This window comes from Chroicocephalus ridibundus, chromosome 22 (genome assembly GCF_963924245.1).
Source record: "Chroicocephalus ridibundus chromosome 22, bChrRid1.1, whole genome shotgun sequence".
Taxonomy (NCBI): domain Eukaryota; kingdom Metazoa; phylum Chordata; class Aves; order Charadriiformes; family Laridae; genus Chroicocephalus; species Chroicocephalus ridibundus.
In genome coordinates, this window is record NC_086305.1 from 1,450,904 (window position 1) to 1,476,025 (window position 25,122).

Below are 25,122 nucleotides of genomic sequence, written 5' to 3' on the forward strand. Positions count from 1 at the left end.
CCCTTCCCTGTCTGGCGGCAAGGATGCCGTGCTACCTAGTGGCAGCGGTAACATGGGGGCTGTGATGCTCCTTGCCTTCCCCCCTCAGCCTGCCTTGGGACTGGCCTGACCCATCAGTCCCGGCAAGGTGGGAATTTTACAGTCTGGGATTGGGATTGTCATTTGAAATGCAAATCCAGGAGCCACAGCTGGTCACCTGCAGGAGCCCATCTGAGTCACCAAACATCAGCAGGAAGGAGAAAGTATGAGCACAAAACCCCCAGACAAGACAAGGAAGGTACAAATCATCCTGTTTTCTCAGCTTTAGCCCCACGGCTGCAGATCACGTCAGCTGTGGAGGACCTCCTGTTCACCTCCCCTAACTTCAGCTACGTAAAACTGGGTATCGCGTTCCTTGGCTTGGTCCTCTCCATGTTCAGCAGCAAGACACAGGCACCCCCAAGAACAACCCCCCATCCCATCGGTCTGGCAGTCATCTTCCAGAAATGCCTCCCCTTCAGGAAGGGAGCTCGGACCCTGCCCGAGGTGCCCACTCTTTGCGCAGGAGTGGCTCACAGACCAAGCCTCTTTCTTTTTTATGGTCCAGAATCGAACCTAGCAAAGCACTAAGCAAGTACTTAATTTTCAATACATAAATAGCTTATTTATTTCAACTAACCGGATCCTTAAAATGAAGCTATGTTTATTTGGATGAGGGCCTGTCTGCATTTCCTAATGCCCTGGCTCTGCAAAACCACACACAACACTCACTCTTGCTCATACCTCGTACTCTTGGGACAATTTCAGGTTATCATTAGCTTTGAGATGCTCTGTGTGTTCAGCCAGCTCGGAAACGGGGATTGGTGGGTGGCTGAGCATACCTAAAAGAAAAGACAGCAGGAAAAGAATCTCATTTAATAATAGCTAAAATTCACAACCATTGCGCATTTTATAAGAAAGAAGAAACAAGAAAAGAAAAAAAATTACAATGTAAGATCTGCAATGAAAGTAGGGAGGTTAGAAGAGAAGAATTCAGGGCTCGAAATTGTGTCCTTGGAAGTAAAAAATAAAAATCAAGGAAATAAAAAAAAACAGTAAAATGAGAGTGTTCCCATGATGGCCCCATTTTCAATGTGTAAATCAGAGCAAAACAAAAAGGAAAATCCAAAGAGCAGATGCATGTTAGCGATTCCAATAGTGGACTTAAAATGAGCAAACGCTGCCAGAGGAACCTACGCAGCAAATGTTACAGCACCCGCAATGATCATAAACAAACTCCAACACAAAAGAGGAGAAGGGGCAGGGATCCAGCCAACCATGGTGATGTGGGGCAGGGGAGGGGAATGCAGATGGGGGGAAGCAGGGGAGGCTTTTCAGGAACGGTCCTCGGCACAGTATTGGCTCTGTAAGCTCCTCGGTGAGCTCGTGGACGCAGCGGTCTAACCTTCACCGCTCCAAGAGCGCAACCAGGTATGGAAATGTCAAGCACTGGCTCATCTTCCCGCTCACGGCCGGCGGGTGATGTTCCTCCTCCAGCACAGCCCGCGGACGGCCAGCGCTGCCCTGTCCTCACCCTCCCTCTTCCACCGGCGGGGCAGGCTGTACTGACCCCGTCGCAGTCTCTGCTGGGGGCGTCATCACCTTTTGTGACGGAGTGGCAAAAGATCCTCTGACCCTTTGCAGTCTGGGGGATGGGAAACAATTTGCTGGGGAGATGGATGCCTCATGACCCTGGTTTACCTGCTGCCCTTGTGATTCGCCCCAACGCTTAGTTGTGCCCGTATTGAGGCAGACGTGAACGGGGACTCGTATCGAGGCAGACAGGGAACAAGACTCTTCTCTGAGACGTCCTGGCGGCGGGAGGGCCACGCTGCGTCAGACTGGTCAGGCTGAAGGCACATCTCGGCCACGAATGGGGCTGAGCAGGGGAGGCAGACTGGGTTTTCAGTCTGAAGTGTGATTTGCACATCCCGCTCTGAGAGGGGCAGCTGGATCCTTCCCATCCTATCATCTCAAATAGCTACACTACAAATCGAGGGGGAAAAGCGCTCCGTGCTTTGCTCATCTGCATTGGATTATGTTTTTTCCAAAGGCTTCCCATGCTGTCTGCCAGCCAATCCATCCCGCTACGAACAACAGCGGACAGGCAAGGACAGCAGCATGCCGAGAAGCCCTGGGCAGTGCCCCCAATGAGAAGGACAGGAGTGGAGAAGAGATGGAAGCCAGGGAGAATTTCGAGCCCCGTGGGTGTTGGTGTGTGACAAAGCAGCGGCGGTGGCAGCAGCATGGTCAGATACTCTGAAAACTCAGCACACAGATGGCAAAGCAAGCATGACATCCTCAGTTTTACAGTGACTTCTGGAGAGATGCTGCCTCCCCCAGGCCTGGGGACAGGACGAGTCTGCCACAGAGTGGGGATTTGAGCCACCACTCCAAAAGGTTTCTCCTAAGCTAACTACACATCTGTTTTCAGCACAAGGAAGTCTGGCTGAAAGTAGAAGGGGGTGGGGGGGAGTGGACCAAAAAAGCCCACAAAAATAACCCCAAAGTATTCTGGAGGCTGCGCTGGTTCCATTCTAGTCTGCTGAGCATCAGGGCAGCAAGTCTCTCCCCCCTCACGGTTAGTCTCTTGCTGTCCTGTAGCCCACTGAACCCAGAGAAGGATTTCTCCTTTGCTTCCCACCCTGTACTGGAAGGTGGCTGCCGTCCACCACATCAACCGATGCGGACTGGGGGCGTTCGGAGGAACTGGTCCTCTCTCTGCCCGCATGGGACAGGAGGCCACACTGGCTGAGACGCCGGAGATCAGAGACCAAACCAATATTATAAACTATTTTCTCAGTGTCTGTCCTTCTGCCTCTGAAAGTAAGGGCTGAAGAGGGTAGCAAACACATCTTGAGCTGTAGCATTAGAGCAAAGCCAAACCCTACTCAGAACAACTTCTGGCAACTCCATAAACCATCTCCAGACCTGCACAGGTCACCCCCTCGCTGACTCCTTCCCCCCGGGCTGGGCGCAGCCCGGCAGCTCTCAGCCCAGCTGCCAACACCCGTCTGCTGCAAAAAGCCAGGGATTATTTGCTGAAGCGTGCTTAGAAACACAGTGCCATAAATGAAATCCCAAATGGTAAACGCATAGGTTAAAAGGGAAAAGAAAAAAAAAGACAATCAGAAAACCTAATAATAATGAGCAAGCAAGAAAAAAAGCCTTCAGACTCTCTTTGGCTTAGAAGTCATGGAGCAACGTGTGTCATTCCCTCTCAGCAAGTGGGCTGCATGGGAAAGGCCCGCTGTGCCGATCTGGAATGAGAAGTCACGTTCCCCTTGAAGGCACTTCGCAAATTTCCTTCATAAAAGCTCCAGGAAAAATCCTCAGTGTGACCGGCTCCTTAAAACCAGCTCTGTCTCTTTGCTGGGGAACACGCTGCCCCTACCTCCACCCCGCTGTAAACAGCCACCGGCTGAGAGCACATGGGAACCTGCCTTGTTTTGCTGCTGCTAAAGACAGAAATCTCCTTGTCAGATCGATTTCTAGGGCTCTTTATAATAAAAGACGACCGGAAACCTCTGCAGCGAGAAACACTTTCCTGGTCAAAATGCCAAGTGCATCGGGGTTCCCATTAAGACCCAGGAGGGGTTTGACATTAAACAGGCCAGGAGCGGTACTTCCCTGTGGTACCAGCCGGTGCTGCTGCGTCAGCTGCAGCAGCCTCTCTTCTGTCTGCTTTAATTCAATAACTCTTATTTAGACATGAAGGGAAATGGCTGGCAGGTTCCTCTGCTCAGCGGCCTCCCCGCTACCTGCGGGGCTGCCACCCAGGGAGACCTCCTGCAGCGGCGAGGGCGGCAGAGGGACCGCTGCCACGGGCTGAGGTTCAGCGTGGCTTCAAAACCCCCACAAACACCCTCTGTCACGATAAGGGGGTTGAGAGGAGGTGGCAGGTGGACTGGGACAGTATCGACAGGAGTATTCTATACCAAAGAGACCAATATTTGCATTAAACTGTTCAGAAAAACGTCCCAAGCCTCACATCTTCTCTGAGCACAAGCAGCATCTGTGATCCTTCACGTTTGTCAGCTAAAGCCTCACATCTACTTCCCTACCCAGCATAAAAAAAATCCCCAAAACTCAAACCCACCCAGCAAAGCTGGGATCTTGGCTTCTAACGGGGATGAAGTCTTTTAGAGCCGGTCTCATCTAACATTTCAATCACTTGAATCTCTCTAATCTTATCACAAAAGACTTGATTCTCTGTGCAGCAGCCAACTCGCCAGAAACGTCACCCTAACATCTGTTTCATGGGCCAGAGCCCACGTATCCTTGCAAAATCCCGGCGGCTGGATGGCACCCTGTGTGAAACCCAGGGGGTGCGGAGGACCGTGGAAAGGCCTCTGGTCTTTGTGCTCCTGGAACAAGTCGGTGCCAAGGAAGAGACACTGCCACAGATGGGAAACGGCCCTTCTCCTCGTCTGCCATGAAAAGGTGCCTGCGCGGCTCTCTCCAAAGAGCGAGGGGATCGTCAGCTGCAGCTCTGGTTTTCTCTTTCCCCACGTTACGAAGCCATGAACACAAAAACACAGGCACGCACAGACACAACGCTCACGCACCGGGGCACAAAAGATCGCTTTCTGCCAGCGAATGAGTACGAGGGACATTTAGCCAAGCTTCAGAAATGAAACGTCTTCGACAATGGGCAGAAAAAGCAGCTTTGAAACCCAGGTCTTTCTCCTGAGACAGCAAAAGAGACACAGAAGGACAGACAGTGTCCCACGCTGCTACCAGGGGCTCTATTCTGCTGCTGCTCCTACCCTCGGCTTGCAAAAGGCCCGTTATTTGATACTGTAAAACTGGAAGCGCAGTTCAGACAAACAGATGGCACAGAAAAGGGATGAGATGGGCAAACACCGCAGGAATACAGAGAATTTGGCAAAAAAAAAAAGAAAATAACAGGAACGAAACAGAATTGGAAAGGAAAGCGACAGAAGAGAAAAAAAATAATAATGGGGGGGGTAAAATGAAACCAACAGGAACAAAAACACACAGGAACTAACTTTCAAAGTCAAACTCAGGGTCACTGAGAGGGCTGCTCAGACCAGAATCTGCAGAAAACAGTAAAAAATAAATAAATAAAATATACACTTTTTTAAAAATTTCATGCTAATAAAAAAACAAAAACCAACATAAATCTGAAGAGGAAAAGAAAGTTATTTTTTGTGCTGATTAGGCTAGGACAGGATCTCCAAGATGTGCTACGCTTTCCCCTCTCCGAGCTGCACAGATGCTCACGCACACTCCCAGCCCCACATCCCCCCTCTGTTTTGCTGCTGGGGACAAGGACAAAACTCTCTGCTGGCTGGGCCCTGGGTCATCTGGCTGGAGAAGAGCCTGCAGACCCTCCTCTAAACCACGATACATTTAATTCATATGGCTTTAATTCAGACAGCACCTACAGAGTCTTCCCCTGCAAACTGCACCACAATCTCTCCATCACCACCAACACACTTCAAGCTCTGATTTTTCCCCCATTTCCATTTTCACCCAACTCTTTGCAAAATTCCATGGGAGGCAGGTGACCAACTCTCCCAAATCCTTTAAAACCTTTTACTGCTTTACGAACTATATAGCAGAATAAACTAGCTAGATAAACTCTTGGCTAGACAAACTTCTAAAGAAAAGGTGGCAGCATCTTTCTGTGCCATCTGCCAGGCAGTCTTTTGAGATCCGCAGACCTTTGCCTAGCAGAGCCTTAACGGCAGGTTTGTGTGTCTTAGCCACCTTTCACAAGCCTCTTAGAGCAAGAATTCAGAGGTACAGCACGACCGAAACAGCAGGGTCAACGGAAGACAGACTCACTCATCTATCAGCCACGTCAACCAATATCAGCCACGTCAACCGAAGCTCGGAAGTGCCCTTAGCTGACCCCGCTCTCCTGTGGGGACAGGGAGAAACACCCAGCAAGGGAAGGACACGAAACAGCACTCCCAGGCTAAGCTGGACGGCCACAGCCTTTTGTCTTTATGTCAGCACAGGTTTCACACGGGGGAGTGCAGCTCTTTCTCCTGGATCTCACACCACCACACGGAGCACCCAGAAGCCAACCTGGACACTCCCAAAGGGAGCTCCTCTTTGCACCCAGTACGTACACTGAGCCCAGACAAAGGCAAACTGCTGCTGAGCTGCAGCTGGGGACACTCAAAAGATCTCAAACACCTTCAGACTCTCCTCCAAGAGCACCACTAAGTGAGGGCTGACTTAGGGACCTAATTGCTGCGGACCCGCTCTGCATTCAATCCCTCCATGCTGGACTGAACCCGCTTCCATCCCTCAGCCGAGACTCAGTCGTGCCTAAGCTTGGGCTGCTACCAACGGGTTGTTCCTAACTCTTTTTGATCTGAAACCCTCAGCTCAGTGCTGCCTTTGTGCTTCCCCCCAAAGACCCCTGCCCTCTGGGTTCTTGCTGACTTGCCAACCTCACCCTAAGAAAACTCAGACAACGCTAAGGACAGGACTGGGATGGGAAGGGGAAACAGGAGCTGCAGAAACATTACTAACAAGCACAAAACAGCAAAAAATACAAACAAACTGAGAACAACAGCCAGCCCCCCAAAAGCACAATAAATTCCCTTCCAAATCCTCAGGCACCAGGACCTCAGAGGCAGAGGTGTGTACCAGTTCGCAGGCACCGTTCGGCATCGCCAAGTGTCTGTCTGTGCGAGGACGTGCTCGGGCCGGGCCGTGTCAGTGGTGGCTTGCAGAAGTGCCATGCAGGCAGCTTAGACATGCATGTAGATGGGGACACAGGTGTACAGAAAGGAGGGTGCGTTGGAGCCTCTCTGCCCGGGAGTTAAGTGCCGTTACATGCCAGCTCGGCAGCTGCTCGCAGTGATGGCGTCTGCGCTAAGCGGGGAGACGCCGCCTCCTCTGCGCGAAGCAACTGGCCGCCCTTCTCTCTCCACACAACCCACGGGGCAGGCCTGGCTCCTAACCGGAGCGTTTTGGCACGTATGCAGAAAGTGCCAGTTACAGATGTGGCTGGAGCCGGGCGTGCTGGGCAGCCACCACGTGTCACCTCCACCGCCCCTGGGGATCTCCCAGCGCGAGGCAAGGCGCTGCGTACGGTGGTCAGGCAAGCTTGGCACGGCCACGGCGCTTGCAGCTGCGTACTTAGCCCAGAATGCACCAATTTAGCCGAGTATCTAGGAAAGCCCCTCTTCCTGCCTTGCTGGTGCTGGGTACAGCCTGCGCAAGGCCCTTGAGGTTTCGCAGCAAAGGTTTATTCCAGCAGTCTCGCTTGGCATAGACAAGGCTTGAGGTTCCTTGGCTGCATCCGGGGTTAGCTCTGGGTATCAAAGACTGCAGCAACTTTCACGCAGGCAGGAAGGGGCTGAGGAAAGGGCAGTTGCTCCGCTCCTGCCTTCCCAGTGAGAAAGGCTGGTTTGCAGCCGGTTACCTGGAGTTTGGAAGTTGATGCGCCTCATTTCCACAGGGTCCTTAGGGTGGTGAGGGGTGATTTCCGCGTTGTTCAGGAGGCATTTTGTCCGTGGCTCTGAATCTTTCCGTTTGCTTTAAACAAACAAACAAACAAAAAAAGAAACAAACAAACAAAAAAGACAAAGCATCTTAGCTTACGGGCCTTTTAGTGTTTTCAGCTCCTCGGGCCGTGTTCAGACCTGAGCACAGCTCCCACTGAAGCCAGGGACAGAGGCAGCCAAGGATGTAAGTTACATAAAAAGCATCAGAAAAGGCCGGGATTCAGAAGGTTTTGTCAGTGCTGTATTTGATGGGTTTACAACGGCCCAGCAGCCCCTCAGCAGCTTTCAGACAAGCCTGGAAGCTCCCCCTTCTCACAGCAGGAGGACAGCCAGGCAGCAAGGAGCAGCTGAGGTGCTGCGAACTCCCACCTCAGCCTCCCTGCACAGCCAAGCCTCCACTGAACTCTGCAGAGCTCTGCAAGCACAAACCTTCCAATTCTGGCTGAGCCATTTTCAGCCTGAAAGAACCAGAGCCAACATAATCATTTGGAAAAGTACAGAATCTCCTGGCCGTGACCTTGGACATAAAGTACTGATATTGCTCTGTTGGCTTGTTTAGGAGCTCTCGGTGCCTGGCTGCAGAGAGAGAAATCAGAGCAGTGGTTTTCAACCTTTTTTGATCTGCAGAACCCTAAAAATCTAGGTTCAAAGAAGAGTGTAGAGGCATCCTCTCCCATCACAGCTGTGCCTGCTGAGATGTGTCTCACCTCCTTGCCAGACGCTGAAGCCCACTCCAACCTGCCAGCTGAGTTGCACATGTAAGTGCTTCCTGATATATTTTGCTCAAAATGGGTTAGGTTAGCTGAGGCAGTCGAAAAGTCTTTGCTGACCTGGCTCATTCTCCTTGAAAAGAATTTGGAAGCAAAGCCCAGTGCTGATCTGAAGATGTGATAACCTCTGGCAAGGGAACAGTGACGAGCTGCTGGGAGCAGACCTTCTCCAGCGGGTAGAGAACGTGTACCCAGACCCTGAGGCTTGCAAATGTTGTCCTAGCCCTTCTAGCAATGTGGCTGTAGAGATCCTCGCCTCCCCTGCTTGGGTTGCACAGAAGCCTCCAATAATATGCCTGCAGCAATAATGGCAATTACTTAGGCAGAGAGGAGGTTATTCGGTACGTTTTTAGCTGTCTCTTAATGTCATTAATAGCTAGAAGAAGTGGCATGAGCCCTGCCAGCACTGCATGGGGCAGCATTTTTGGAATTACACCACTTTGCAGTTTGGGAGTAGTTTATTTTTGCCGCAGTTCTGAAACTGCTGTTAATAGTTCATTGGCTAAACCCATCAGTTACTTTCAGTGAAAGCTCTCCCAGCCTTGGAAATGGTTTGAAATAAGTCTCATTTTGCAGTCATAAACGAACTCTGTTAGAAGTCCCTGGCTGATGGGGCAAGAACAGCTTTTGCAATGTGGCGAGGCCAGCTCAGCTGGTGAGACTCTGCGTCCAGTACGGCAGTGGCTCAGGGACAGCGGGTATGGAGCAGTCAGACATGGAGAAAACCTGTGATCACCTCGGACTGCAACACAAATGGGTGTTTCTCTGCTCCATTAACCCAACATTTTATGAGCCGTTTACTGTCACTGCTGCTCAGCTTGAGAAAGGGCCATTATATTTAGGAATGGCCAAGCAGGAGAAAGCTGGGCTTTCTTTGCTTTTTCTGCCCTGATCAAACACAGTCCCGTGCTAGTCTGACGCAGGGTGTCTGTGAGAACAGACCTCATGGTAGGAACTGTACCACCAAAGCCCCATCACCACAGCCAGTAAGCACCACCTAACGCACAGCCAGGCCAGCAAGAAAGAACCTAAGTAAATGGCAAATCTGGTGCTCTTACCTGTCTGGCTTGCTGTCCAGGAAAGCAGTAAGTGGAGAGAAGACAAGACAAATGTTCAGGTTAGAAAGGACTTGCAGAGAAAGGGGAAAGCATTTCTCAGCTCTGACCCTGGTAACACAGGTGGAAGATGGGACCAGCAAAGACTACCCATTTGGATCAGTGCTAATGAACACCAACAGGGAGCACCTGAGTCCCTGACCCCAGAGCACCTGTGTGTGAGCTTCACGTGTGCTGGGACGCAAAAGACACACCCATGTGCACAAGCAACACGGCTGTGCCGATGAAAGATGGAGCAGGGTTAAGAGAGCTGCCTCCAGCCCAGGCACTAGATGTCCCAGCTAAGGACACCCCTGCGTTGGCCATCCTGCCACTTTTCTTGACCTGTTTTGCTCAGCATCTGCTTCCTCTCCCGTCCCCTTTCACCGCACAGTGTGGCCTGTGTGTGCCCAAGGGGACCCGTTCCCATGCACACGCCATGAGCTGCTCAGAAAGGCAAGGAAAAGGGAGACTTTTCCAGGGGCTGTTCCCTCCTCTCTCCTTCAGACTCGCATTGCATCCGTACTGCTGTCGCTCTTGTCTCCCAGCTCCATCTGAAAACCAGTCTGGGAACAATGGAGGTCTCTGCTGATCCACAGCACAAAGGTGCTTTCTCTGCCTCACCCCCACTGTGTGCACACACACACAGGGCACAGGAGGGTGAGGCTGTGGCCATGAGCAGCTCCTCAGGAGGTGACAGGCCTGACAAACTCATTGCACATACGCCACAACACTGTCTATAGACATGCACAGCTTTACTGAGAGTGCCGTGGGGTAGACTCTGAAGCAGCAAGTCCCTGCACCCCACTGCTAATCTCCCCTGTGCCAGTCAGACCCTTCCATTTCAGCATTTCTGCCTCAGAGCTCCTCTCTCTGGTGCAGGTGGAAGGATTTTCCCTCAGCTGACAACTACAGGACCAAGCAGGAAACTCCCTTTAGGGGCTGGAGTTGGGGACATCCAGAATGGTCACAGATCTGGACAAGAAGCATCTCTTACTTTTTGTAGAGCAGAATGGCAATGACAATGCAGATGATGAACACCACGGCCAGGACAGGGCCGATGACCCAGATCAGCCCTTCCTCTCCATCAATGATCGGCTGTGGATCGGGGTTGTCCAGCTGGATAGGGTCGGAGAAAGGACTAGCAGCAAAAGTCTGTAAGACATCAAAGATTGTGGAACAGAGTTCAGAGATGGAATGGGGACTGAAAACAATGGCCAAGCATACAGCATTCCAAAACAGACATCGCGAGAGAGGATGCGAGCTCTCTGCAGCACAATCCAAATAACAACAGAGAAAATGCCCTCTTCAATCTACAGAACAAACTCTGCTCTGTGAGCACCCATGTGACAGGTATCTTCCTCCTCCAAAGCTCCAGTCAAGACAGACCATTGAAAGATCGCATCCGCATGAAGCTGCAGACTGCCTCGTGCCTGCGGCTCACCCGATCTCACAGCCCAGAAGGCGCTTTTAGAAAACCAGTTGACTGTGGCTCGGTCCCACCATGTCCCTGAGCCCTCGCTGCTGCCACAAACACTTTCTGCAAGCTCTCATGTAACCATCTGGATTTTGACAGTCAGATGGGATTACAGAGAAAGAGGGAAGGGATTAAAACAAGAATTAACGCTTAGAAACAGTCTGGTCTGGTGACTGAAAAAAAAACACCGTTAGAATTAAATATAAATTAATAAAATGCAATATGTCTCCTCTGCTCGTTATGCTGTGAGCTGTGCTCTTGAGGAGCATCAGAGGCACATTAAAACTCACCAGTCCTAATTAATGGGCATTGCCTGCTTTTTCTCGTGAGTGCTACGCTCTCCCCACCCCAGGAAGGCCACGTTCCCATCTTACGCAGGAACTACAGAACTAGAATGTGCTGAGGAGATGCAGCGTGCCCTGGTTTGAGAGAAAAGTCTGGGAAAGGACAAGAGAAGCGGATCTGGGCTCTAGGTCCTTGAACTCTATCAGCTCTCAGCAAGACTGAAATGCTGCTACATACTTGGGAGCTGCTGCGAATCCAGGCCGTTGTGAGCGAGCGTGCAGTACCTTGTTCTAAAGCAGAAATTACCACAAGCTGCAGTAATCCGATTGAGAAACCCATTCAGAAGCGTGTCAGCCTAATCCTTTAATATCAAATACACAACTAAGTATTTATTTGGCAAAAAAAACCATCTGAAAACCCTTAATTTCAAATAGCTCCCTGCTACAACTCCACAGGGGGATTTAAAAACAACAAAGTATTAGGCTGCTTTCTATTGTGCATAAGGGAGGAGGCAGGTAAATATTAAAACAGTTGTTTTCATAAAGCCAAACACAGCACCACTGAAATCAGCAGAGGTGCTGAAGTGCTAAAAAGAGCAGAGAGCACATGTAGTTTTCCATAAAAAAATGCTCCCCGCTCTGCTTGGCGGGGAACTTAGTAATGTCCAGAGCGTGTGACATGCTGTTCTCAAAGCAGGACGTCTAGGGTCATTGCTCTAAGGAATACAAGGACAGCCTTTACAAGAAATTACCCTTTGTGAAGGGGTTTGACCTAGCGATCTCCGAACTCGAGTGTAGTCCTGAGTGGATAGTTCAGTACTCCCCATTCTGGACGCAAATCTGCAGCCAGAAGCGTAGCCAGTCCTGCTACGAAGACTGGCAAAATGCAGAAGCAGTGCTCAAGATGCCCGTGTCATCAGCCTGTCTGCTTGGAAGAGCACATTTGCTGCACGCAGACACAAGCACAAACAGCTCCAACAAGCCACACGCAAAAGCTCCGCAGCTGGACTGGAAGGTCTTTACAAAGAAAAAACACCCTCAAGCTCTGGCATCTGGTGGAAGAGAGTTATGGAGAATGCCAGGAGGGCACCGGGGCTTCTGGCAGCTCATGAGGAGCAGCTGCTGTCTCTGGTCGATAGGACAGAGGGGCACAAGTGTCTGAAGAGCGCAAGAGAAAGCAGGCAGCACTTACAGCCTCGGGTTCCTGGAGCACGGCCAGGATGAAGATGACATATTTCTGCCCTGGCTCCAGTGCTCTGTTCTCAAAGTTGTCGTAGTGCTTCATGTCCCCCAAGATGAAGTGGGAGGGGAGGGAGCGAAACCGGGCAGCAATGTAGGGCTTGGGAAAGTCCAGTTGTCGGGAGTGACGTAGACTTCGGCGTCGGAGCCTGGCAATGTCCTGAACAAGCTGGAGGAAGCAAAGGAACACTCTGAGCCCTGAATGCCTTTAGCACCATCAAGGGAGCAGGAAGGAAGGAGAACCAAACCATCCTACTCAGACTGGCCTCATCTTAGCTAAATCAAAACATGGATCACAGATACGCTAAAACCACCCTTCCCAGGTCTCAGGTCACCATTCCATCCATTAGAGCTGTTTGCTCTCTCCCTACAGCTGGCTTTGGTTTCACCCACACTCACCTCCTCCAGGTCCATCTCCTCAGGACTGCCCAAGGGGTTGAGGAACTGCCCTCCCCGGGACTTCCTTAGAGGCACCACCACAATGTAGTAAGCCCTAGGAGTTGGGAATAATCAGAAGAAACAGAAGGAATGAATCTCCTCCTACGAGCCACAGAAGAAGAGAGAGCACACACCAACGTGGAAGGCTAGGTTTGCCCAAACAGCCCCACTGGCCCAACCCAGCACACCCCTTATTTTTAATTTAGCACAGTTGTTATTGCTGCTCCAGGAACGAGCCTGGATTCAGTGGCAGCCCCATACGATATGTCGCCTTATTTATTCCCTTTGCATTTCTTTGGCATCCCGTTAGCTCTGGGAAGTGGCTCCAAAATACAACAGTCAGGCAAGGCCTGCCCTCACGCGTCTGTACTGTGGACTCCAGCCATCAGGGCTGACCCCCAAAACGTAAACTGAGCACCCCACATCTGCAGTTTAACAGAAACCTACTGGACAGGCACGGAGCTCTTCACATCCGGGAGAATCACCACCACATTGCCATCGGCGTCAGGCTTGTGGGTCACCTCTGGCTTCTTTGATAACATGTCAGCAGCGGTCCAGGCAGCGACATTCTGCTGCAAGCCACCCATGCTGTTGCCCCGGTTCATCAGAACAAAGTTGTAGAACGTGCGGGGCTTCAGGTTGGTGATGAGTTTCTTGGTGGTACGGCCGTCCACGTCGACATTCAACCCATTGTACTGGATCTGTGGGAGGTGAAGAGGCAGCAAAGTTGTACCATGAGCAAGGCTGATACTGCTCAAGCAACCAACCTCCTTCCTCCCTGTGGCTTTGAATGAACATGGGGCACTCAGCTCTGCTGGGCTCCACCCACCTCTGAGCAGGGGGCTGTCTGTCTCTTGTGCCCACTGCACAAGAAGGTCCCCAAGCATAAGGCAGATGCAGGGCAAAGACTTGTGACTTCTCTGGAAAGAGACATTTTTATCTGGAAATGGGAAAATTGTGGTAACTTGCCTCGGGAGGCAATGATTTAGTAACAGAGGTGAGAATGCAACCCAACAGCCCTGATTTCCAGCCCACCTCCTTTATCTAGTGATTAACCATTATCTGCTCATATCTGAGGCAGGAATCCAGAATTCCTACCTCTTTTGGCAGACAAGACTCCCAGGAAACTGGGAAGAAACACAGTTCTGACTCCCCCATTCCACTTGCCTTGTATGGGGTGGGAGAATTGTAATTCTCAGGAAACTCCCAGCTCAAAAGGACAGATGTCTTTGTCACCATCTTCACCTTGAAGTTTTTGGGTAAAACTGTTGAGAGAAAAGTGAGGAGGAAGGGGAGAAAGGAGAAGAAAAGGCAGCAGAGGGAAGGAAGAGCAAGAAAGAGAAAGAAGAGAATGTCAGACACTGGCAAAAGGGCCTGCCAGTCTGGGTCTGGCTGCCGCTGCAAGAACGGAAGGGCTTGCTCCCTCCTCCACACTTTGCTTGAGTTTTGCCAAGGTCCATCTCCCAGTGCTCCCTGCCCCCATGCCTAACCCCAGGGAGGGGTGAGGGAGGGTGCGTGGCTTTGCCCACACACTGCTGGGTCTGGGTGGCTGCTGCAGGAACGAGGTGCTGGCTTTCTGAGCATGCTCAGGTGAGGAAACCCATCCCAGGTCACATTTTGAGGTTTTTTGATTTTTCTCTTTTCTTTTGGCTGTTTGCAAAAGCTGAAGAAAATGCTCTTCCCACCTGTATAGCGACTGGCCCCTCACTTCAGGTGCCAGTGAAAGAAGGGTGTCCGGACTTAACTTAGAAGAAAGCGGTAAAAGGGACTTACCTGACGCAAGGCAGAGAGGAGCTGAGGGACTGAGTGCGACACCAGAGTGCTTTGCATTTACTCACGAGCCTGGCTGAGCCTGGCTTGACCTCTCCAGCTCTCTGCCTCCCGGCACCAGCCCCGGTTACAAGGAGAGAGAGGGAGGAGAAACCGTAAGTCCTACCTTGATCCAGCTGGAACGTCCGATACTGGACGGTCGGGCTGTACGGCCCGGGGCCTTTACTGGTGTGAGCACGGATTTTAACATCATAGGCGGTGTTGGGTTTGAGGCCGTTGAGGGTGTACGAGTTCTCTGGGGAGGGGGGCAGGTCTTTTTCCAGCGGGTTGCCGGGAGAACCGGCTTCCCGGTAGGCCACGGTGTATTTGACGATGGCTCCATTCCTCTCGGCCAGCACGGGGGGGAGCCAGCCAAACTGGACCGACATGGAAGTGATGTTGCTCGCCTCGAGGATTTGGGGGTAACCCTTGGGGATGTCTTCAGGGGTGGTGAGTTCCTGCACAGCTTCCTCCCCAAAGCCAGCCCGGCTTTTCACAGCCAGCTTGAAAACATACGTGGCGCCCTTGTGGATGCTAGGAGCGGTGTACTTATCCTCCAGGGCCGTGAACTCCAAGGTAGCCAGGGGGTCGACATCCTTGCGGCCAAACTGGAGCCGGTAGCCCATCACCTGGCCTTCCGCATCCAACGGAGGCTCCCATTTCACCAGAAGAGTGTTCTCCTCTGTCTGGTGCACAGAGAGGATGGGCTTCCCTGGGACTGGGAGAGAAGAGAAAGTACCTTCAGTCAAAGGTGGGACAGGGTGGCTGGTGAGGAGACGCAAAGACTCTTAAGCTTCAGCAACAGGGTCCTCAAATCTGTGACAAGGTTTCAGTTTAACTGTATACTGTAGTGTATCACCCCCTTGTAAACCCAGCCGCTGCTACCCACCCGCTGTACAGGCGGATGGTCTCTATCAAGTTGAGGAAATGAGGTGCACTGGCAAGGTGTCAGCTGTGAGGTACTGACACCTTTCTGGACTTATTTTCTTGGACGGAACGGCGTGCACAGCTCCTCCCTTATCACTGGACCACATACTCTCCCACAGCTGGGAAGAACAAACTCAGGAGTCCCGACTCCCAGCCTCCTCTCCTAATCACCCGAGCAGATTGCTTCCCAGGGCAGGGAAGAACAAACGCAGGTGTCCCCCAAACTCCCGGCCTCTCTCTGTCTTCATTACACAGCACAACTCATGCAGAAAGAGACTGGAACAGATTGGCTCAGGCTGGGAAGTCCAGAGCAGCTGAGGGTGAAGTAATGAAGGATGGGAAAGGAGTCTGGGCAGCCCCAGGTCCTGAGCAGCAGGCACGAGGCCAGCTCAGCGGGTCTGGCAGGCTTCTGATCACCCAGTTGGGTACAGAGAGGAGGAAGCATACAGAGCCCAAAATCTGTGCAAGGCAGAGGGCAGGGAGAGTCGCTGCTTCCTCTGCGCAGTTTCTCTCCTCTAGAGGAAGGGAGAAGACAGTGAGCGTTGGTGTGTTTTCAGTTAGCTCCCTCCTGTCAGTTAGCTCCTCCACATTTGGGGCGATACTGGAGGAGCTCAGCAGTGCCGTGGCTCTGGCTAATGAGCCCTGGCACTGCCCGACTGCTAAGCGAGCCCACAGCCACAGTTAAATGACATGTGTAGGCCCAGAGGATCCTGAAGCTGGAGAAACCAGAGCATTAATTCCAGCAGCTCACGCGTCATTTACGCTCAACTCCACTATTAGAGATCTAATTTCTTTCTCTCCTCCTCGGTATTTCTTCTGGTTGAACAGGAGAAGGAGAGAGAAGGGAGTTAGGAGAAATCCCGGCCCTCTCCCGCAGCACGAGTCCGAGGGTGGGCGAGTTGGAAAGCTGTACTGCGGGTAAGGAAGCGAGAGGGGGCCGGCAGGGAAGGATGCTGCCTGCGCCAGGGATCCTGGCAGAGTCAAACCAGGGAAACCACCCTGCCTGCTGCATCGACCGACATCTGAACACGGGGACGAGGGGCTGTCTCTGAAACAAATGCTTTATTCATTTCAAACTGTGAAAGAATGGCTAGGGAACAGTGCTGGGAGACCCTCCCTTGGAAATGCCTGAGAAACACATTAAAGAGAAAAACAATGCCATTACCTTTATGTTTTGGTTTTTATCACAAATGTTACTATAATCAGCTGAGCTTGAAAATATTACATTTGCACAACAAATATTGTTTGGAAGAAAGGTGAGAAGAAAGTGCGGGGGGGGGAAGTGTTTTATTTTGCAATTGGTTTGGACAGTAAAGGAGAAAATTGGATGTATTACTGTATTTAAATTCAGCCCCTAGCCCTGAATGATAAAGAAAGAAATCTCTCCTCTCAGAAGGTATATTGACTCAACACTGCAAAGAAGATAAGAATGTTACAGAGCCATTTGAAAGATTTTTTTTAAAATAGCTATTTCAAGTTGGGGGAAATTGAGTTTTGGGTAATAGCGGCTGTGCTGGAGAAAACATCCCTCTGTGACTGATCACCTGCACTGCAAATCCTAATGGGGAGAGATGAGGGAGGGTGACAAGAAAGAGTGACAAGGGAGGGAGGCAGAGAGAAAGGCTCCGGGAAAGAAAAATGAAAAGGGTAGAGAGCCTCTGGAAGAAGGAAACAAGAGGAGAGAACCAGGGAGCTAGTGAGAAGAAACGTGGGCAAAGCCAGCGGGGGAAGGAGAAGAGGGTGAGTGAAGGACAAGGCTCCTGACAGTGCACCGGCGCTACAAGGCGTGAGGACCGGAGCCTGGATGCTGACATCCAAACCTGCTGTAACATCTGCAAGAGCTGGTGTCCTGGAAATCAACCCTGTTCTCCTGCGTACCACGCTCTTAACTAGGCAGGAGAGGCAAGAGGGGAGAGAAAGGCTGAGATCCCATTCACTCGTCTGAACACAAGAACATAAAATGAGACGAAGATGTGAGTTAGGACAGGGAAAAGGCAAGGGCACGGAGGGCAGCCCCGGCTCCAGCCCTGTGTGTTCCAGGCCAGGACTCCTGAGCCCTCTGTCCTGTGCACTCGGCTGAGTGTCTGTGCTGCCTCCAGAGCCTGAGCAGAGGTTTCCAGATTAATCACGCTGTGCTGACCAAAGGCCTTCGATCACTGCAGAGGCAGAGAGCAATGTTCTCCCAGAAACAAGGCATGATGTCAGTTTATGCAGCTGCTACAGGCAGGGTGAAGACGACTGCCTCAAAACTAAGAAGAAAATGAACAAATAGCCAGGGGTGAGAAGGCAGTAGACAAAGAAAAGAAATGAACAGGGGAGAAAGCCATCATCTGACAGCAGGACCAAAAGAAAGAGCACAAGAAAGATGGGGTGAGAGAAGGTAATCACAGTCCAACAAGAGATGGGCTGGGCGAGGGACAACTGCAGGTCTAGGCACCACAGCCTCCCTCCGCTGCACAGAACTCCTCCCATACCGCAGAGCAGAGGTTTAACTGCAGAAACCGCAGGAATGCAGATGCTAAGGACAGGTGGAGTGTGTACCTCTCCTTTCTGCCCGCAGCACAACTGTTTGGAGGAGCAAGGGATACCCTGTTGCCCTTTATCATTCCTCTGTTTAGGCCCTGCCAGCCTGGCTTGGCACCGCATCCTCCATGGCTGACGGACACTTTGCCATGAAGCATAGGTCAAAGGGAGGAATGAATCCGGATGGCATGTGCAGAGAGAGCCCAGGTCCCAGAAATGCCAGCAAGGAAAGGTCAATATTGTCAGTGCTTTTCCCTTCGCTAGTCCTGAGCAAAGAGGGGACGTATGTTCAGACGCGACACTAGAAGAAGAGAAGAGCAGGCAGTATAAGCCACCACTGTCTCCCTGCTGCTTTTCAGATCTTTGCAAGTCAACACCATGACAGCAGACCGCTGGCGCTCCAGTTCCCCAGGGTACCTGTGTGTGCCAACCATCAAAGCTACACGGTGTCAGACCAGGCAGAGCTTCTCTTTGCTTCTGGTGCAAAGAAATTTATACCGCAAGAGATTACAAGCAATGAATTCATCCGCTTTTGCATTTCTGGGTGTGTCTGGGCTTTCTGCAGAGCTGAACAGAAAATTACGTCATTTAGTGAGGGCTACCTGTGAGGAATGAAGGTGTTTCTGCCTCACTGGAAATAATTCTGTCTTCAGGGCAGCATGGCATTTGTTCTAAGTCTGTCCTTCAGGAAGGGAGTGGGATGAAAGAAGCTGAGTCTGGATAAAGAACTGCTTGGCTTTAGGAAAATGGTGAATCCCAACGGTTCAGAAAAAGACTCTCACCTGCACCCTTCGTGGTGACCACTTTTGGTTTGCTGCGAGCACCATCTCCCTTCATGGTGTAGGCGGCTACAGTAATGGAATATGCAGTCTCAGGCTGCAGCCCAGCAATGATCATTTCCTGTTTGTGAGATTCCAAAGGAAAATGATGTAAATATTCAGGTACGTACACACGGGTGGATCTCTCCTCCTTGCAGGACTCTCAGCCCTCTCCTAGCATGCAAGAACACTCACTGAATCTGAAACCACGAGACACTCTGGGGCAACCGGGTAAATGTGGCAACGGGCAAGAGGATGAGAGCCACGTTCCCCCAGCGAGAGGCACGCGCACCCCGGCTGCAAACAGCACCTCTGTGAACACAGCGTGTCTCTGCAGGGCCCTGGTTCAACGTGTTCCCTTCCAGATCTACCTCTCACACATTCCCTATCTCAACACAAACTGCTTCAGCCATCAAAATGCTGTTGCGCTCTTCAAAGTGTTCCTCTTCGCTACGCCGTCTCAGAGGAGGTCTCGGCGGTTTCAGGGAGATTACATTTTTTTCTCCATTTACCCCCCTCCCTTCTCTCCTCAGAGATATTTTTTAATGCCTTCATAATATTAAAGGGATTGCTTTAACGCAAAGTGCAAGACGACATTCTCTGCTTGCGTGCTAAAGCTCTCTGCTAAATCCCCAGCACCTTCCTTCCTCCATCCTCTATCAGCCTCACCACACCTGGCTCCCAAGAGCTTTTGTTGGAAGACCGGCCTCAGGACCAGCCCTTCCCCATGAAGCATTCAGCCCTTCAAGGGACTGGGTTGTAAAAGGAATACCCGTGCTAAATCAAACAGGATGAGAGCATATGCAGCAGGGTTTTGTCCAAGGCCCTGAAAAGGAGGGAGCTGTGAATGTTGTCGTGTTTTCTGGCCTCCCTCTCCCCTCACCCCCACTACCCCTTCGTGCTTTCAATATTCAATCTCAGGGCAGCACTTGGGAAGAATTTGCTGGTCCTGAAAACATCTGTATTGCCCCCAAAGCTGAGCAGAGAGTGGAACAGTAGAACTTCAAAACAGCGGGATTTTGATCAAGTTTGGAAGCCATTAGGTACAGAGTGAGGTCTGTCTTCTGGAAGTGAAGAAACCTGTTCTGCTTTCACACTTGCCACTGAGTTTTATTAAGATTTTAGGCAAGAGACTTTGCCTTTCATGTGACTCAGTTTCTCCATCTGTAAAAGAGAAGGCCCGTGCTTTTGTAGGGCACCTGGCAATCTCTAGGAGACATGAATACATTCGATTTAATACAGCATTACGCTGGGACCCTGCCATTCCAAGAAGGAAATGCTTTCTCCTACTGCTTTGTAGCTGTAAGATCACAGAAGGCATTTCGCATTTTGGCAGAAGTAGCAAATGCCAAACAGCCAAGCTGATTTTAAGGTCTAATTAAAAGGTAAAAGCACCAATAGCGATTCAGTGCTTTGTATCAACTAGTATCTAGGAATCTCGGCCCTTTAAGGGCACAAAGCATTTGTTCATGCTCCGATAGCTTAGGACTTACGGGGCTTTGGATACCCAATGCTTTTCAGCCTAACTGTGTTTTCCAGACACAAGCCAGAGGTGTTTGCACACCAGCCCAGCTTTACGCACATGTTCAAGGTCATCCCAAATTCAACGTCCCATCTGCTTCCCATTGGAGGAGCAGAAGACTCATCTTTCCTTCAGAGCCGAGGGGAAAACCCTGCAGTATTGCCGCGTGCTGACAAACTACACAATCACACAGGGTTGCCGAGCAAAGTGAACAGGGTGGGGACAATGCACGGGAACGCCAACAACAGGCTTTAAAACAGGCACACTGGCACTGCAAAATAATAAAGGAAAAGGAAAGTATCACACCACAAGAGGAAGTGGGAGAAGGGAAGGGACAGAACCAGGACGGGAGGATTTTTACTTTTTTACTTACGTATTCAGCAGTGTCATCTGTTTCCCACTGGGCAGAGAACAAGAGAGGTTTTGCACATGAGAATACAAGAGGGGAAAGAAGGGAAAGACAGAGACACAGCATGAGGAAGGAATCCCTGAGCAAGCAGCCACACAAGGTCAGAAGTTACCAGGCCAGCATGAAGGAAGAAGTAGAGTGGGAGAAATTAGTAGGTTCCACTGTGGCCTTTGCCTGTCTTAAAAGACTTCCCAGACACAGGGCGGATGGATGGTATTTAGTTCAGTGCTGGGACAGCAGTTCATGCTCTTCCACAATAGCTATTGTCTGGGAATGCAAATGAACTGCAGAAAGACAACATACACCTTGTCATAGAGACACTCATCTACTTTCTCCAGCACTATGTTGCTCGTGATGAGACAAGGTGGCTGGAGCACCCACCCCCTCAAACCTTCCACGAGAGGAGAATGGCGCAGGCGGCGAGTCCTTACCTGGGCGTCAGCCAGCATGATATCCTTGATCTGGGGCAGCCCCCTGGCCTCTCCGTTCTCCATGCGCACATAGTGGACCTGGTAGCCGCGAATCTGGCCATGCTGGCGGTTCTGGACTGGAGAGCGCCAGAACACTTGGATTGCAGTTGAGTTCAGGACCTCCACCTCCACTTTCCGAGGCGGCGCACTGGGCACTGCGAGGAAGGGAAGAAAGGGGGCAAGAGTCACTTGGGGACTTCTATCTGGAGCCTGTCACTTCACCTATGGGACACTGAATCATCAGCCCTGAAAGGAGAGGGAGACTTAATGAAGCAGATATCCCATCATCTGTCACTGGCCTTTATTCAATGAAACCGGGAAGCAATTCTAGGGGATCTACTCCGCATGGCTCGGAGATATGCATGGAAACTGGTCCACCTCATAGTCCAGCCACTCTTCCATAGGCTCCTTTGTCCCCAGTTTGCTCAGATGGAAGAAATCATATAGTTCCAGATCACATTCTAAGGGGAAAGCCAATTTCTAATGAGCCAGAAAAGCTCTGTCCTGCCTGTGGGATGTTGGAGAGGACGCGGAGGGGGACCTGCCCTTGGAGCTCCCTTGTCTCTCAGACAGGGCAGGTGGGTTGGTGGTTACAGCCGCTGTATTATCTCAGGACAGGAAACAATACGTCTTAGATGGAATTTGAGCTGATTTTTGGATATAATAGTAACAAAACCAATAATAACAATAATACAGTGCATGACAGCTTCATCTGCAAGAAAACCATACTTTCTCTGAGCAAGGTATTCTATCCATTTGGATGTGGGTAGATGCTCAGCGAAACAGGACCCACAATGGGGACAAACGTATTGCTTTTCTTAAAATTCTTTTTATTTCGGATGGAGGAAGAAAGCCTGAGAAGTCTGGAATTTACTTAAATTATTTACTTGACCTATAGTATTTGAGGGTCCTACCTCACTCTCACAGGGAGGGTGCTCTCCCTTCATGCACACATTCCTATTTTTTCCTGGTTTTATTTTACTGTAGAAATACCAGGGAAATTCAAGTCTTGTTGCTCCTGTTTTGTGCTAACAGTCACTGAAGGTTTTTTCAAACTTTAACAGAGATTCTTCCTTTCTACCACTAACCAAAACTTTGACTTAAAGAGGAGCTAGTAACAAGGAACGCGTGGGAAGAACTCTAATTCTGGCAGCAACTGGCTCCTGAGTTTTCTCTTCTCTGATTTCTTTTCCTTGCTGCCTCGGCTGCCTCCTTGCTCAGCAAGAGCATCTTTTCAGGAAAAGCGGTGCAGTCAAGGCTCAGAAGGTTGATATTTAAACCCCCCAAACCTAGAGCAGGGAAGGACAACCCTACAGACCCCAACTCTGAGGGGCTCGGGGAGATGGCAGCAAAGGACACTGCACGTCTCGGACAGGACACAAGTCTTGCACCACAGGAGCCAGGAGAAGGGACTTGATCTGTCCTCCCTGGCGTGGGAAAAGCCCACTCCAGGGACCCCTATTCACCAGGGATCAGGAGAGAACCAGAAAAAGTGCAATTACCATCTTCATCTGTCCGGACGATAACCGGCGAGCTCTCCGGGCCCGGCCCCACCTCCGTATGAGCCACGACAGTGATGCGATACTCTGTCCACTTCTCCAGGGACTCCAGTAGGATCTGACTGGTGGTTGGGGGGATATCATTCACCTCCTTAAGCTCCGTGTCCTCAGAGTCCAGCGCTCGATAGTAGACGCTGTATCCAGCCAGGACGCCATTTTGGCTTTCGGCCGGGGGCGGCCGCCAACTTACCAGAATGGCGGTGGATCTGGTGCTGACGCATTTTACGTCTTGAGGGGGGGCAGACGGTTCTACGAGGGGGGAAAATTCAGGAGGGAAAGGGAAGAAGGGGGAAAAAAACAAAAGATGGGAAAGATAAAAGAAAAAAAAAAAGGAAAATGATAACAAAAAAATCTAAAATAAAACGTACAAAAATTTGGTTTAGGAAGATAAAATTAAAAAAGAAGAGAGCTTTTTGTTGTTGTCTTTTTTTTTTTTTAAATGAAAAGAAAAAAAAGCCAACGGAAATGAAATGGGGCATCAAAACTGAAACGTTGTAAAGCAAAGGACTGAAAGAGCAAGCGGGCTAGCCAAGCGGGGTCCTGCTGCTTCTCCTCGGTGTAGCTGGCACAAAACTAAGCCCCCAGCTTTACCCTATAAAAGACCTTTCCTGTAGCTCCCTGTTTTACAGCAGTCTGGCAAACCCTGCCCTGGCTGGTAAAGCACTTTCTTCCAAACTGCAGTCTCTGGGATCTCAGATTTCTTTGAAGGGATCTGCAAAAAGTAAGTAAGAAAAGAAAATCTTTTGCCAGGAGGCTTAAATTTAAGAGTCTGTACCTCCACATGGAAGTTATTAGCTGTCCACAGACGGAAGGAGGTGAAACACCATGGGGTAATGCTCAGGATATTGCCAAGCAAGGAGCCCACTCTGTGTTTAGACAGGAGGGTTTTAGAGAAAGGCCTTGCAAAGGAGCGAGGCAGCGGGTTTGACCAGGTATTCTGGTACCCAGCGGGGTTTTCGGAAGTGGCAGCGGGTCTGACTCGTGTTGCACTCTCCGCCTAAACTACATCAAGGTATTTGTGAAAGCCCCAGGAGGAGGACAGACACCTCGGGAAGCGTGGCCCTACGCAGCCGCATGTTCTCAGGGTGGCAGCAGACAACTGTCTAAGGGCTGATTTTCAGGAGGTGGGGAAGGTGTAATCCACAGCTTGCTAGCGCAGCGCTGCTCACTTTGGTGTTTACTGAGCTGCAGTAGGTAATTTTTAGCGCGGTCTGCTCAGTAGGAAGCAGGACGCTGACACCGGCTCTGTCAGACACTACGTGCTGGGGCACGCACCGCTATGCCATGGCCATGCCCTGAGATACAGGCAGAACTGCCAGAAACGCAGGTTTGCCGGTGGAGACGCCTCGGGTCTGAGACCTTGGCGAAGTCTGCACAAAGAGTCTGCCACTTCTGCACCGCCACTGCAACCTGGGCGCTTTGGGAAATCTTAGACCAGACTTCGTTCAATCACTGATTATAATCAATTAGCCCAGGTAAGCAGAGAGAGTGATACACTTAAGGCAAATCTGCAAATCCAGTCTAACCCGATACAGTCAAATTGCAATAAACAGCTTTTAACTCTCTGCAGACACTGCCAGAAACTGGGCTGTCCTTATAAGCCCCCAAAGCATCACCTGCAAGAAGCAAGGGAGCAGATAAATGCTGGTCACCATTTCTCATTTCGCTGCTTCTTTTCAGTCAACAAAAAGCTCTTTTACCGAGGGAAGATTTTTTTCAACCCTCTTACTCCCATCCCTGAGTCACAAACAGATGTTCAGGCCCAGCTTGCCTTGCGGACTCTGCTAAATCAAGTCTCACTTTCTCCAGTTCACACTGGAGCGAACGCCGCGTGTTCTGTGCATGCCTCCATCAAACAGAAATCAGAGGGTTTTGCAGAAAGTGTAGAGAGCACTCTGTCCAGCAGGACACTTTGGGTGCTGTCCTCCTACTTTCATGCTTTATTGCTGTGCTTTGGCTGTATCTAAAATGGCAGAACAAAACCCTTATCCTCAGAAACCCCACTGCAGAGGGTGATGATCCCCAGCCATGGCTAGCCACGCAAAATAATACAAAATATGCCAAACAAACAAAACCAAAAGTAACAAACTGGAGAATGAAACATAAATCAAGCCAGTAATTTAAAACAAAAAAACATCGGAAAGGAAATCATAATAATAAAATAATACTGATATAAAAAGTGACTCCTTCCAGAACATTCCCAGTCTGTTTACCTACCTTCCACGCTTCAACTGCTAATTTATAAGACTTTCTTACGAGAGAACGAGAGAAA

The 25,122-nt window shown here is 50.6% G+C and overlaps 1 protein-coding gene across 16 annotated transcripts in view; it reads right to left on the reverse strand.

Annotated features, from left to right (window-relative positions):
* Window positions 1-25,122, reverse strand: part of PTPRS (protein tyrosine phosphatase receptor type S) — a 162,911-nt gene that overhangs the window by 14,733 nt on the left and 123,056 nt on the right. For 3 of the 16 annotated variants that reach the window (XM_063357677.1, XM_063357678.1, XM_063357679.1), the window contains 14 exons: window positions 22,794-23,099; window positions 21,253-21,446; window positions 20,786-20,812; window positions 18,855-18,972; window positions 14,750-15,340; window positions 13,981-14,078; window positions 13,261-13,514; window positions 12,775-12,868; window positions 12,329-12,544; window positions 10,373-10,530; window positions 9,340-9,351; window positions 7,430-7,542; window positions 5,031-5,078; window positions 763-860 (listed from right to left, as the gene is read on the reverse strand). In XM_063357677.1, the coding sequence (XP_063213747.1) occupies window positions 763-860; window positions 5,031-5,078; window positions 7,430-7,542; window positions 9,340-9,351; window positions 10,373-10,530; window positions 12,329-12,544; window positions 12,775-12,868; window positions 13,261-13,514; window positions 13,981-14,078; window positions 14,750-15,340; window positions 18,855-18,972; window positions 20,786-20,812; window positions 21,253-21,446; window positions 22,794-23,099 (2,327 nt within the window). The remainder of the gene's footprint in view (window positions 1-762; window positions 861-5,030; window positions 5,079-7,429; window positions 7,543-9,339; window positions 9,352-10,372; window positions 10,531-12,328; window positions 12,545-12,774; window positions 12,869-13,260; window positions 13,515-13,980; window positions 14,079-14,749; window positions 15,341-18,854; window positions 18,973-20,785; window positions 20,813-21,252; window positions 21,447-22,793; window positions 23,100-25,122) is intronic. The other 13 variants (XM_063357681.1, XM_063357680.1, XM_063357684.1 and 10 more) reach the window with 8 other exon arrangements.